General features: G+C 42.9%; 1 protein-coding gene across 1 annotated transcript; it reads left to right on the forward strand.

Moving 5' to 3' along the window:
• The first annotated feature begins 597 nt into the window (after positions 1-597).
• gnrh3 (gonadotropin-releasing hormone 3) lies at positions 598-2,028 on the forward strand. Its single transcript, XM_058652160.1, has 4 exons — positions 598-747; positions 986-1,131; positions 1,334-1,414; positions 1,792-2,028. The coding sequence occupies exons 2-4, from the start codon at positions 994-996 to the stop codon at positions 2,026-2,028; spliced, it is 456 nt and encodes a 151-aa protein (XP_058508143.1). The 5' UTR covers positions 598-747; positions 986-993.
• Positions 2,029-15,510: the final 13,482 nt, after the last annotated feature.

A 15,510-nucleotide genomic window follows, 5' to 3' on the forward strand; every position in this document is an offset into this window, starting at 1 on the left:
GATCGTTTCTTCCTTTATATATTGTACATAAACTCTGGTTGTGGTCATTACTCATCACTAAGGTTCTTTCTTTTCTTTTTTTAAATGTATTGTCATGCTGATGGGATAAGACATCATAGGGATAATGACAAAGAGGCCTTGCAGCTCATGTATAAACGCACAAGCATCTTGTTTCGACGATGCTTCTGCCTTTTAAAAAATCTGTATGGATTTGAAGTACTATTTGTTTGCTAAAAGCTGATACCAATAAATTATAGATGAAGGTAAATGTCAGATTGCATCTTGGCTTTTTTTTTTCTTCTTCTGTTTGTCTCCCTTGATACAGCACACACACACACACACACACACACACACACAATTAGATTTGTTGTTTTAGCCACGCTATAACGACCGTACAGTGTGATTATTCTCAATTATTTTAAAATAAGGGTGAAGGTGTCAAGTATTTGAAGAAAAGCTCTAAAAACTGGAGCAGAACCTGAATTAATGTTACCGTGTGTACATGTACACACTATGTGTGTATGTATATATATATATATATATATATATGTAAAATGTTGCATGAGCTCCCATGTTGACGTCCGTATATCTGAGCACTTAGCCACCTCCATTAGTGCTATTCTGTGTCCCATTAGTGTGTCACACCTGCATAGTGGGGATTATAATCCTGACAGCAGCCTTGTGCAACACCTATAAAACCCCCTTTCCTCCGCTAATGCACCACATGCTAACAAGGCAAACACAGAGGTGAGTGAGTCGTCGGCGAAGTTGACTTCAGCGTTCATTAAGTTACAATTGCTTCTTCTCATTAATTACTGTCCCAACATGTTGTGTATTAATGTTGGGTGATGGTTTATAACTCCCAGCGTGTGTGTGTGAGGCTGTGGAGCCGTTACAGTTTTCTTTTCTTTTATTACAAATGTGGTTTCCTTCTCCTCCTCCTCCTCCTCCTCCTCCTCCTCCTCCTCGTCCTCCTCCTCCACAGCAGCTCTAATGGAAACAGGCAGCAGAGTGATGGTGCAGGTGTTGTTGTTGGCGTTGGTGGGTCAGGTCACTCTGTCCCAGCACTGGTCCTATGGATGGCTACCAGGTGGAAAGAGAAGTGTGGGAGAGCTGGAGGCAACAATCAGGGTGAGTGAGTGTGTGTTTTTAATAAGTCTACAGTTTCAGGAAATGTGCCTTTATGAAATTAAACGGAAATACCTTGTCAAATCAACCTGATCCTGCACTTTTCTTTTCTTTTCTTTTCTTTTCTTTTTTTTTACAGCACATACTGTAAATGCTGGGTTTGGTTTAATGTCATTCATGGTAAAATCTCTTTTATTGTATTTAGATGATGGGCACTGGAGAAGTGCTGTCTCTTCCTGAAGAGGCGAGTGCCCAAACCCAAGAGAGACTCCGACCATACAGTGTAGTAAGTGCTTATTATACATAATTTATTACCAAATGTCTACTTCAATTGTACAATATTAATGTACACTACACCACTGTGCACCGCCGTGCTCCACAGCAGCAATGACAATATACAAAACTGCTCAATGACTGTTTTTATTTTCCCCATTTTGCATGATTGAGCGTGCGCACGTCTAATTTTTATCTCTTCTCAGATGTGTAGCTAACTTGCTCGGGCGGCGCGATTTGATATCGTATCCATAAATGAAGATTTTAAATATTTGTGGGATTAAATATTTAAGCGGGGCAGTTAGAACCACTAACTGAGATTTAATTTCCTCAGATTGATGGCGATTCCAGACAGTTCGACCGAAAGAAAAGGCTCCCCAACAATTAAAGAGCGACGACGACGACGACGACAACAACACAAACGAGTTTAAGGACGAGAGAAAAGAAAGTGGAATTGAATCCTCCACAACAGCGCCCACGGGACACCGAAAACTTCAACAAATATCACATTTACTACAAAATATTGTGTCTGTAACACTTAAATATGAATCTGTAATAAAGTTTTTCCTGAAAGGTGATTCAATTATTGCATTTTTCTTTTTCTTCCCTTCTACATCTGGTCATTAGGGCCAAATTGATGTGTTTCTTTAAGTTGTAGAACACAGTTTAATGACTTTAAATTGATTAATGCGTCTTTGTAGAGCGGGCGCACGACCGACAAGCATGACAAACTCGTGACACAACAATCCTAGCATGACAACAGCTGGTGATTAAGCCAATTTATTAGAAATCAATGACTTAATTGAATTTGCTGCACTTTTGCTAATTCCATGTTCTGCCACAGCGGTCACGTGCGCACGCGATGTGGAAAATTACGCCAGCTGATTTCCGTCGCTGGCTCGTGAACGTTGATTATCCCTCAAAATTAAAAAAGACACTCATCCAAATATTTGGTCTTGTGTGTGTGTGTGTGTGTGTGTGTGTGTGTGTGTGTGTGATGTCCACAGCAGCTTTCATAACTGCATTCATCCAAAACAGACAAAAGTGCCAAACTTTTTCTCCCCCCCCCCTTCCCTCCCTCTCTGTTAAAGGAAATTGGTGTTCATTATAAAAATTGGAATTTCATATCAGGAAAGGGAAAGAATCAGCAGGGGGCATATGTTTTAAAGAGAACTCATTTTCTGGCAAAGCCCCACAGACGGAGCACCATACTAATCGCTCGGTGCATAAGGGGCCGGGATTCATGAACTGTGCTGACACCGGGGAGGGCCCGCATTGTTAGAGCGTGGTTGTAATGCACACCAATGAACCCCGACCCACCGGCACAAGTGTGGGGAGGGAAAAAAATAAAAAGGTGAACGTTATAAAGCACATAGAATTAAAGAGAAATTAAACCACATTCCATTGCACCTCCAAGAACAATGCTCGTTCATTTGTGAAACTTCGTCGTCGTCGGTTTAATATTCACCGCTGCTTATTTGCATAACACAATCATTTCCTCTGACGAGGGGGCGCGAAAGACTTTAGAATTTATTTTTTTTGTTACACTGAAACGTGTTCGACAAAGTTTCCAAAGAAGAAGAAGAAGAAGAAGGAGATGTTTGTCCGGAGCTTTTTCCCTTTTCAAAAAGTCACCGCGGAGGGAGAGACCTTCGGTGAATTGATTTAATTCAGTTTGTACTTATCTTTATGGAGTTTTGGGTAATATTACAACACGCCCATAAAAGATAATTATGCTTTTATAACACTTCCTAAAATATGGTTTTAATTCAATTTGGTTTCACTTGTGCGAGGATAATTAATGTTTACAGATAAAGCATAAAATCCCATAAATTCCCTTTTAAATAATCCCAGAGCATTTGCTGTGAAAGCCAACTTTCTCCCTCCCAGTGTCCTCATCAAGGACCCGCCTAATTGCACGTATATCAGGACAACAAAACCTGCTGGTATCTATGTTTCCAAATTTGATTTAACCTCACTTTCTCCTTCCCAGACCCCCTGGTGGATATTCACTTTGTTTACCTCAAATTAAACTTCATATTGTTTACAGCCTCCCGGTCCCTGAACATTTTATAGCATTTTAGAATTATTTCTTTATTTATTTTTCGTAATGATTGTAGGGTTGGGGATTCATTTGAATGTTTCCCTCATCTGCATGAAAATTATATAATTAACTTTTGATTAACCAGCTCAGTTGAGTTGGTTCCCCCATGAACGGCGGTGAATAGTACCCACCGCATTTTAATGACTGTTTTCCAATTGAGTGGCGACCTTTTCATCAAAGAGCCGCAACTGGGGCTAAACAACGGTAGAAAATAATCACGGCGGAGACAATAGCCGAGGCCGACAAGGCTAGGATGTCACCCTTAAATATAACAACAACGATGAAAGCAACCTTAGAGTTGCCGTGGCGAGAAGCCAAGTGCTTGTGTTGCTGGATGCCCCATTGTTGAAAGTGTGGAGGTCACACATCCACTGGCACACAGAGAGAAGGAAAGGACAGGAAGCCGAGAATGGCCCATTGTTACGTGTCCTTGCTCTGAGGGAATTCCATTATGAAGGGCGATACATTTTTGATTCTTTGATTTTTTATTTTTTTTTGCCACTCATTTGTCTGAAAACACAGAACATATTTGGATAATGGCTCCGGGAAATTAATAAAAAAGAAAAGAAGGGGGTCTCGGAGCAAGCTCCATCCAAGGCCACCGCCGCATTAACACACCTGCCAATCACCCGAGCAGATGTGCATCCAAGAAGCATCTTATCATATGCATAATACAGTTTTCATTTCCTCACAATTATACACTCGCCGCGCAGCATGTGCGCTTCCAGTGGGTCATGGGAAACTTTTATTGAAGCATAGTGTGTAATAAAGTCATTTTCCAGGTGCTTGTTGTGGCTCTTATTATGAACAGAATGATAATTTCCCCTGGAGGAATCAGGCGCCGCATATCAATTGAATTTTAGTGTGGGTCTTACTACGTTCCCGCAGGCTATAGTAGAAGGCAAAGTCATCTTCAGAGAGAGTCTAAATGTCAGGGAGGTCTTCAAACACTCTCCTCCCAGAGCCTTGGTGGAAAAAGGGATCTTTGGAAGTGCTTGTGTCTTGGAATTGATGCAGTGAAGGTGGGTGAGGATGAGGGCCTAATGTAAAGCAGTTGATGTTAAACTTAATTGAAAAACACCAAAAAATACTATAAGGAAGAGAAAGTCGGGGGAAGAAATGAGGATAATGTGAGTGCTCTGACTGAGCTGCGTCCTCAGGTAAGAAGCCATTTGCTCTGAGCAGTTCTCACTCACTCTTTTGCCATGTGCACGCGTCTCCACATGGTGACACTCTTGAGCTGCGCGCTCCGACTCCCGGGTCTCAGCGATTCCATCACTTAAGTTGCAGAAACAGTTATTCTTTTATAAATCCAACAAAGACTTCCATCAGTCATCTCAAACTCTGCAACAAAAAAAAAAAAGAGGGAAAAATTATGAATTTATTCAGCATGCTGACTGATGGAGTTTGTCTTTATAACAAAAAAGTGTTTTGTACAATTTTGCACCAGAGCAGCACGTGGCCCTGAACGCAAGCACAGTGTAAAAAAAAACACGCTGAAATGTTCACACAAAAGCATTTCATCTGTGGAAAGTGATTAATATTACATTTTTTTTTTATAGTTTAGTATTTTCAAGGTGTTCGTTTATTTCATTCTAATTTTCCTCCCCTTTTTTTCCCGGAGTGAGGCTGAAGTACAGTGAGCTATATACGTTAGCGTGTACAGTAGCATCGCAGCGAATTGGCCTTCCATCTCCTTGTTGGCTGGCAGGGAACCTTCCTGTTGTGATCCGACTTTTCTCCTTTGATCAAAGAACAGTGTTAAAGCACTGGGAGAAGGAGGTGGTATGAAATATGAATGACTACAGCTGTGTTTTGATGGATATGTCTCAAAGTATCCCAGTAAGAGACTGCTAAAGGCCAGGAAAATCTGTTTGTGTTGTGGAAATAGGCTCTTCCTCGCTTGTTTCTCTAGCAGCTTCATCTTGGGTAGCTTTTCACTTCATATTTCAGAGATCCTTTGTTAGGAAAGAGATCAACCCCTCATCCATGCATTTGTAGGGAACCGTTCTAAGAGGCCCTAGTTCATAATATGTATCATTAATGACACCATTTCCTTTGTTTGGGCTTGAAACCAATTTTTTTTTTTTTTTTTAACAAAAGGAGCGCCTGCTATGAGAGGAGGATATTTATTATTTTTCTAGGCTAGACCCAAAGTTCTCACAGATGGAATGAGATCTTATATGAGGTGATGGAGGTTTTGTCACTAGTTATGTCTGTGATTCCATTTCCTCTCCTAAAGCCCCATCGGGGAGCTGTGACTCATTTTTTGAAGTTGGAAGTTGATACTGTGGCGTAAAACTAACGCTCCCAGCTGAATTGGGGAACTATCAGAGCTCGCACAAATCTCAGATTTTCAGAGTTAGATGAACTCATCGCTCGCATTACGCTTCTTTAATAAACAAAGATAATAAAAAGATGAGCTCGTAAAAAACGCAATCATTAGGGGAGATTGTAAAATGAAAATTGGTGCCTATAGTTCTGTTTAATACACCGCACCGGCGCTGCACCGTCTTATTAGCAATCATTTAAAGACTTCCTCCAGTCATTTAGGGCTATATTAACTAACATCCAGCCAGGACCTGTGGCAGGACAGAGTCTCTGGACTATCAGAGGTTCAAAACTTTCTGCCTGGGCTTTATTAGCCTCACTAATAGCTGAGTTCCCCAAAAAGCCAGGGTCCACCTCTGTTGGGAGGAAGGGCTCAGATCCTGTCAGAGAGGGGTCGCGCTAACCAACTGTAATCTTTAGGGTCCTCCACTCCCACTGACCTACATCTAACGCCAGTTTCATCCCCCCTGCTTACCCCCCAACCACAACCCTCTCCCTCCCCAATCTGGCGTGCCCATCCCACCTCAGTCATGCCACCCTCGGTTTCCCCCCTCCCACGTCTTGCCGCCCCCCGCGCGAGAGCATCCCACCACCCCTGCGCCGCGCTCGTTCCAGCCTCGTCCGCCTGGCCACAGCGAGGAGCACGCCTTATCCTGTGGTAACGGCAATTAGCAGTGTAAAGCAAGCTGTGGAGAAGACTGGATCCCTGTCCACGTTTCAACCCCAGATCACGAGTCTCCAGCACGACTTCAAGGCAAAGCATGCAATTAGCCACAATAATGATAATGTGTTGTAGGGAAACAAAGAGAGGGTAAAACAGACTACTGGTGTGAGGGAGAGTGGGGTGCTAATAGTAGGGGGGGTTATTTGAAGGCCCTGGTGCAGACAGGAGTCCAAATCAGACTGATTATCAAACGTATGATGAATTACATTATTCCTCTAATTATCCATGCCTTTTATGTGTGAACCAACTGAGTGAATTTTGCATTCTAGACATCTCCGGTCAGTGGTCTTTGAGCAGCACACTGGGGTTACATCTTTTATTTCCTCTAAGAAAACATACAAGGAGTTAGTCATGTGGCTAAGCTGATGGGAAGAGGAGAGTGATGCACTAACAATTTTCTTAGTTGACTTAATTAGATACTTTGAGAAATGTTTGGCAGTGGTACAGCAATAGGAAAAGAAAGTTGGGGGGTGTTGTGTGGTGTGTGTGTGTGTGTTGGGGGTGGGGGGGGGGGGTACATGGTTTGATGTTTCACTATCACAGATGTGTTGACACTGAGTCAAAACATGTTGGAAACAACCCACAAAAAAAAAAAAACCCAGACCACAAATAACAGCATTTCAAGTCAAGGTTGTGAGCAGATCCAGACGAGAAGCAGACTCACTCGCAGCCTCGGTTGCAACACGCACAAAAAAAAAAGTGCAGCACCTATTCTCTCCGCTGTGAGCAGAGACCATTCCTACAGTCTTACATCCAGAGGTTTATGGAGGATATTTTGCTGGGTGTTGTGCAAAACGAACCGTGTCCCCAGAGCAGCAGCAACTTCACCTTGGCGGAGTAATGCTGTGATATTCTGTTTATTCTTCACTCACTTCATTTTACTCAGAGGAAATCCTCTGGAGATGGCTTATCTTGGAGCTGGAACAGGTGCACTCTAATTTACTCCTATTGCTTGGGGAGCCCAGGGGCCCCTGTAGAGAAGAAAGTAGCGATGTAGCACACTCCACTGTAAAGCACAAACAGCCAGAGAAAGAGCATTTAATCGAAAGAGAAGAAAACTGTGAGCTTTGAGTGCAGCCCCTATCATTTGGATGCAGAAAATCTCTTTTTTTCCCGTGTTTTGTTTTCCTGAGGAAAAGCAGCCGTCATTTTATTTAACTTTCATTTGTTCAGCGCTGTTTACTTTGCTGGAAACTGTCACGCTACACTTGGCACAGCACCAGTTGACATGGGAGACCTGCTGTAGAACCTCTGCTTAATAAAACATTTCCTCACACACGGTCGTCCCTGAAAATATAGGCAGCATTTATGCCTCAGAAAGAGAAAAAAAGCTGTAAGTCACCTCAGATACGTGCCACTTAAGTTCAAGTGTACGTAAATGCGAACGCTACGGCCTATTTGTTTTTGGTAATGCTGCACATTTTCAGCCGGGCAAGAAAAAAAAAAAAAGTTTGTTTCATCTCTCACCCTCATCCTCGCTTTCACCGCAAAACAGCTAAGCTTTCAACTTTGAATTTACTCTCCAATTCCTTTTCTTTAGAGAACTATGGTTTTGAAGAGTGAGGCTGGTATGTTATTTGTTCGGTATATTATAAGTCTGAATTCAGTCAGTATTTTTGTTTTGTGTTGTTCGCCTCGTGGGAATTATGCAATCAAAGCAGATGCCTCAAGCAGTCTAGAAAGCGCCCCTTGTGAATAAGAGAAAATCTTGTACACAGCATTTTTTGTATGTGTGTATGGGGGGGGGGGGGCATGACAACAAAGCAAATATATGGCATTGTTCTCTGTACTACTGTGTACCCGTATGATGCACCTTCTTTTCTTTTTTTTGTTTAGAAAAAGGAGAAAATACCTATAACCAGTATTCATTTTTTTTTAAAGGAGAGCATTTGACTCCATTCAAATGCTTGTTTTGCACAATTGATTGATTGCACGCGGGCACAGATGTCAATGTAATTGATCCCTGCTAAAGATAATAAAGGTATCACTTTACATTAGCAGTGTACAGATACAATATGATCTACTACGAGTCCAGTTTGCTGCTAATTCTGGAGAGCGGTGACGTGGATGAATGAGAATCTCCACAGGAAATTCTATATTACAGAGTCTCCTTTTTTTTTGCTCATTCTTGTAAATGAAGCACTTTTATTAACATAAATCAATCTACTTTATTTTCTACTGAGCTTTTTTTTTTAATCTTTATTCAATTACTGTGTTTGTTCTGCACCAAAATACACAAGCAAATTCCTTGAATGTCAGTACATATTAGGCAATAAAACAGATTCTGATATGCAATACTATAGCAAAACTGTCAAATATTAGGGTTAAACCTTCTCATTTCTATAGTTATTACTAATTAATGGATTAGTAATAACAAAAGAAAATGCGCATAGGCCTGAGGGAGGATGAATTTCAACTTATATTTTCATGTGAAAGTGATATTAGCCTGTAGTAATGCTCATTAACAGGCTATTACTGTAATATTACAGGAAAAGAAAACAGGAAATTGCCTGATAATTAAGAGGTTATTGCCTTCCTGTTGCTACAGTAACATAAAGTTACACCAAACTAAGTTTTGCAGCGTGTTCTGTTGCTATAGAATACACAAAGAGACATTTCTCACTCAGGAAAACTCAAAAAACAAACACCAGAAAGGAAAGACAAAAGCTTTGGCAGAAAAAAAAAAACAAAAAACAAAAACACACAAAGACGAGTGAGAGAGAGAGAGAGGGAGAGAGAGCAATAGGCTACAAGGACAACACGAGAAATATCATATACACTTTTAATGAGTGTGCCTGCCCCGAGCCTCTGTTTTTAATCACCTTTCCGTGTGACATAATTTGCTGCGAGATTGTATATGCTTGAGGGACTTTCAGTTCTTGTCAACTCAAGAGCATTTGAACCAATCAATACCTGTCTATCCTGTGGCACACTCATAGTTGGCCATTAGGAAAGAGCTGCTTAAAGTAAGCTCAGCCAATACCATTAGCCCTAGCCTAAGGGCAGTTCCATGCCTTAGTCAGGGTAGGCACCTGCCCCAGTCACCCCCACCTCACCCCCATAACCCCCCTCCGCCCCTCCCCCCACCATTAAGAACCTCCCCTGAGACATCATTTGGACACATCGGCCAAAGAGCACTTCTTTATTCCCTCTCTTTTCTTTCCCTGGCTCCACCAAAAATCAATACATCTCCCCTTTTTCTTATTTTCACAATTTTGCCTCAATATTATTCTCTTCTCTGCCAGAAACCGATGGACTAGTCTTTGTGTGTGTGTGTGTGTGTGTGTGTGTGTGTCTTTTCATCTACAGTTTCCTCTGACTAATGTCTGCACACCTCATGTTTCAGAGGGGAAGAATTGGAAAATAATTAAATTGTCCAGTCGTGGTGATATCATCCATGGGGGGTGGTGTCGGGGTTGGTCACCTGGTGCACTGAAACATTTTAAAAATAGCACTGTCATCTGCATTTACTTGCTCACATTCAGATTCCCTGTAGGTTCCAGCATCTTTTATTTTTTTTCCCCACAGCACATTTTAATGTCATCGCGCGGCGTCACTTTGCAGCTTCAGCAAATCACCGCGTCGGCTGTCCGCGCGTACTTGTGCTTAAACGTAATCATACTTTGTTTTCGACACTCATTGGGGGAGACATCAGCACTTGAATATCTCGGCAGTAATGAGTGAACTTCCTCCGTGTCAGTGTTTTTCTGCTCCGTCCGTGTCATAACACCGAACCCTGGAGAGCGGAGCAGCGTTCACAGGAACGTTTCCTGACTGCTTCTAATTTCATTGCCAGGCGATGACTCCACACAGCACAAAGTTTCAGGACAAGTGATCCAATATAGCGTCCTGGAAAGGGAGGAAAAAAAAAAAGAAAAAGGCCCTCAGTCTGTCAGTTATTACCCTTCCAACCCTCTATTTCCTAATAGACGCAGCGAAAGTGGGGTACTGCCCTAAATCTTGGCCAGTGCTGTTTACGATAATAACTCTGAAGAGTGATAGCTGGTTCCGCAGCACTGGCGATTCCTGTGGCCGCCTGTATCGATCGGAAGGCCCTAATGAGCAGCAGCGGAGCTGTGGCTAATGGTGTTGTGTCTGGTGTCCGTGGTAAACGCCCACGTTGAGATTATCATTCCCAGGGGGGGACTGAGAAAGGTTTTGCCAGCCCAAGCCCTCAGGGTGCGAGCGACACACTTCAGGGGTCAAGGTAAACTATCAAATGAACAGCCAGGCCTTTTCACTCCTGCGCTTTAAGGACCGGACCATACTACACTAAAGCAGACCTCCAGTCTCTTTAATGTATATGTGTTTTTGTGTGTGTGATTCCAGCACGTAAACATGAGTATGTTATGATTCAGTAGCAGTGTTGGTCTGATATAAAGTGATGCAAAGTGGTCTTACGTCGTGTTTCCTGTTTTATTTTGAAATAATTGCCATTGCCTCTCGTTTCAGTGTCTGCTTCCTGTAAAGTTTCCCGCCTCTGTGATTACCTGCCCCGCCCTGATGTGTTTCACCTGTTCATCGTTATCCCGCCCCTCCACCTGGGTATTTAGCCTGCGTCTGTTGCCAGTACGCATCCTTGCCCAAGTTTAAGATCTTAGCCTGTTGACTTGTTGTGTATCTGTTGTTGCTTTGTGCTTTTTTTTGGGGGGAAAGTTCTGTATATACCAGGGTATGTCATCAGAGATCAAATTCACCTTAAAAGTCACTTTATTTCTCACTACATCTTAATCTAATCTCACTATACCAGTGTGTGAAGTATATGTGAGGAAGAGGAGGATGTTGAGGGAGCAAATTATGAATTTTTGGGAATAAATCTGCCTCCTGTGAGAAGTCCGTAGCAGACTTTGCTCGTCTTATTTACACCACTAACGCCAGTGATAATGGTGTTCATCCAAAAGCTCAGTATTTTCTCCATTGGTAAAAATAAGTCTGAGAACCACTGCTGTAGAACATATACAACATGGATATAGTTTACCACTTGCCAGGGTTAAGGAGGAATAAAAGGAATTAAAGATTTATTGAATTTATTGGATGGAAGTTTATGGGAAAATGAAAATCTACTTCTTTAAAATTACAGCATCAGTAAAGATATTCCTGACCAGTTAAGCTCTCAATCACTAGTTTCAGCAGTTCTTCAATGGGACAGGATGTTAATGTTGGAGGTTTTTTTAGATTTAGATCCAGGGTCTCAAAAAAGTCAAATAACCTGGGGACCAATGAGCATCTAGTCAGTAATGGGCCAATCAAATGAAAAAGCAACTGTTCAGGGATTGGCAGTTTTGCAGAATTTCAAAATAAAAGTGTCTGCGTTCAAAAAGACTTGTATATAATTCACAATAAAAAACATTTTTGTGATGCAAAAATGAATATATTGCTAAAGAAAACATGCATCAATAGGTCATCATAACTTAATATGACGTGGTGGGCTGTAGTGGTAATACAGTATGACACATGATTGACAGCTCGTCCCGCCCAATAGGTGTCTGTAGTTGCAGGTGACATTTGTGACCTTCCAGTTAAAAAAAACTGTCATGCGTCAGTCGATTCACAAATATCGTGGCTTCAAAAAAACAGAAGATTACATCCACTTATTTATATATGGTCTATGCTAGATAGTCAAGAAAGTTACAGTATACTGGGATCACATCAGACACTATCACTAGTTTTAACTGGATAAACTCGGTGCCCTGATGCAACCTGACTTTATCGCTGCAGTTCTTTGTCCAATTTCTCTTCAGTAGTTGTAAAAAGCTATTACCAGTGCATTGATAGAGACTTCACAAAACGGCCTAACTGTTATTAAGAGACCTCAAATGAGACCTGGCTTGACAGACTGATAATGGCTTATTTGACTTTAGAGATCGCCCTGGCACAAACACTCTGGCCCCCTTCACGCACCCATGGCAGTCATTGTCCTTTGCTATGTACGACCATTCTGGCGATCTTGAGTGACATCCAACAAGTTCAGCAGATTTGGGATGTAAGTGCACACCAGACAGCGCGTAGTGTCTTCAAAGAAGGCGCTGAAAACAGTCTTATTGTAATGAAGGGAGTTGTTGCTCCCTTCATAAACCTGGCTGGGAGATTAAACCTGCTGTCAAGTCACATGTGGGGAAGGGAAACTCTTAAAGCTATGTGGACAATTAAGTTCAGATAAAACTGCAGCAAAAAAAAAAAGAAAAAAGTGCATTTATTACCACATCTCTGTTCTTTTTTTCTTTTTTTTTTCCGACGGACACTTCCTCCATAGTTTATGCGTGGCGGCATTATTCAGGACGGGCTGCGTGCGGAGCATTAGCAGGGCACATTCTAATGAAGCCCGACCCAACGCACAGCACATCTCCGAGTCATGCCCTGTTTGGAGTCACACTTCCATGTCCTGGCAAATGCTGAGCATGTAAAACAGAACTGTCAATTATTCAACATGAACAGGAGGATGTATGGAGTGACATGGGGGGGTGGACAGGGGCCGACTAAGCCTCGGGCAGATAGGGGGTACCACTTTGATGTGAGTGTGTGGGCCTGCAGAGTTGAGCAAGGTGCACTGGGTAATCTGCTTGAACACTCCCACCCCGGCTCCAGCACCAGCATTTCTTCATTTTTTCTCTCCCTCCCTCCCAGTGCTGAGTCTTTTTCTCCACCCTTTATGTCCTGCTTCATTTTTTTTCCCTCCCCCTGTCTCACGCCCTGTCTTGCCTCATCTGCGCTTCACACATACATAAACTAACACACACATATATTGTCCTTCAGGTCACGGCACTTTCTTCCACTGGTTTCCCGACAGCGTAAACAAAGCATTATCCCTAACCTTAACCCTTAATCACTTCCTCAGAAATGAGGTCCTGCCTCATTAGCGCACGGACCAGGTTTTGGTCTCCGTAAAGGATCCCTGGTCCTGATAAGGTCAGTGTTTATTAACACAATACAAGCACTTGTACAGTACACAAAGTCTTCCTTTGTCCATTAAGCAAACAAGAGCAGGCAGCACTTGTTACAGATAATCAAGTTGTGAATGGCTGATTTTTTATTATTTTTGTTGGAGAAATAGCGTTGTTGCGGTGTCACAGGAATGGCATTACTCATTTATACAATGAATACTAAAAGTTCCTCTCTCTAGAGCCCCCTCTCGCAGTCATACAATAGCAAGCTTAATTACATTAAGTTCTGAGAAGAGCGAAGTTAATGGATGACATTTTGCTACACCATGAGTGCTCCTTCCAATAACAATGGAAACCCAAATAAGACCTAATTAATATGCATAGCGGAGCCAATGAACTTAATTGTCAAGTTGCTTTTATCAACCTGTCAAAGGATTGACAATTAAAACAGCCTCTGTTAAAACTTTAATGAGAAGCAAGTACGAGAGAGGGATGATGAGGGAACAAAAAGACGCCGGCTTCATCCGTCATGAAAGACGCTACAAGACAACTACCCATTATTATTTCCTATCAGGATAAAACTATGCAAATCATATTATACATTTTTAAATAATGAGTCAATGAGTAATATTTAATTTATTACCTATACTCTTAGAATGAATATTTCATGCTGTTTTTAATTTGATGAACTCATTTGATAATTTAGCACTAAGCTGGAGCTGCGAGTTCTTCTTATTTTATTATTATCGTTATTTTTTATAGTGTCCTTTCCGATTCCGCCCCAGAAATGTAGCTCAAGTATTTGTCAAGTTTTCAAGTTCAACTTCCTAAAGTCTTCAGTCGAGGAGGCGAGAGAGGAGTCGGAGCGGAGCTGCACGAGATCCATACTTGGACTTGAACGAAAAGGAACGGCAGCATTTTGACTTGAGTTTTTCTCCCAACATTGACACCAGCATGTCTATGTTCCAGAGGGGAGTTAAAACTGCTGACTCACTCCCAGCACGCTGGTTGTTGTTCTCCCTTACAGATGTGACCGTTAATAGGCCTGCATCCATAATCATTAGTGTGTCTCAGTGCACAGGTACCCGATGGGCCCCGTGCGTCTGCCATTTGGTCTCGGTTCACTGTGCTCGCCTGCAGATGTGAGCGAGACACACACCTGCTCGGGGGGCTCTCAAACAGACCGGCGCCATCCGTCACAGCTCACGCTGCACTCGCTCTGTCGGAACAAGGCCTTGGTTCCGGTCCAACAGCCCTCAGACTGTAGGTCAGCGGCCGTCTCTCGTGATGAACCCATCCCGCCATGAATCATATCCTCGCGTCCCTTTATACCCGCTCCACTCCAACCAACCCCAACCCTCGGCGCCCCTGTTCATGCTTCGTGCCTCCCTCAAACAAGCACTCAAGTGCACTGAGGTGTAGCTCAGGTGAGCCAGGTAAAGGCAGCACCTTAAAGAGAGACATAAACTAATGATCATGTTCTTCCACATCATCCACTCCCTCTGCCCATGAGCCACAGTACACTGAATGAGAAGAGAAGAAAAAAAACAGGAACGGAGGGGGGGGGAAAAACTTTCGTGTGGGTCTTTCACGGGCATCAGGCCACGCTTCACACTACATTTGTTGATGTGTGCATGCATGTGCATGTCTCATGCCAGCCCGCCTCCCATCAAGTCCTAATGAGGCCAGCTGGCTCTGTGCTCGGACCAAACCAAACTGGAGAGACGGCACAGTCCTGGCTCTCTCCCTGCCTTGTACACCCCACTTCCCCAAAGCCTCCCACCCGCCCGCCCCTCCCTCTCTCCCTCTCCCCCTCTCGTCGAGATATCTTGAAGAACCATGGACGGATGAGCACACACGGCAGATTTGGAGATGGCCAGTGTGTTTGTTAAAAAAGAATCCTATGTCTCCCAGATCCCTTGGCCGCGGCCTGAATTAGAAAGTCCACGGCTGCTGCAGCCGCCCCAGACCTGCTTCCCTGGTTGCTTGCTTATACCACTACAGTGTTTTCTGCATCTGCAGACAGCAGTGGTGATGGTGAGGTCTGCTGTAGAACAGCGGAAAGGAGG

Source organism: Solea solea, chromosome 15 (assembly GCF_958295425.1).
Source record: "Solea solea chromosome 15, fSolSol10.1, whole genome shotgun sequence".
NCBI classification, from domain to species: Eukaryota; Metazoa; Chordata; class Actinopteri; order Pleuronectiformes; family Soleidae; genus Solea; species Solea solea.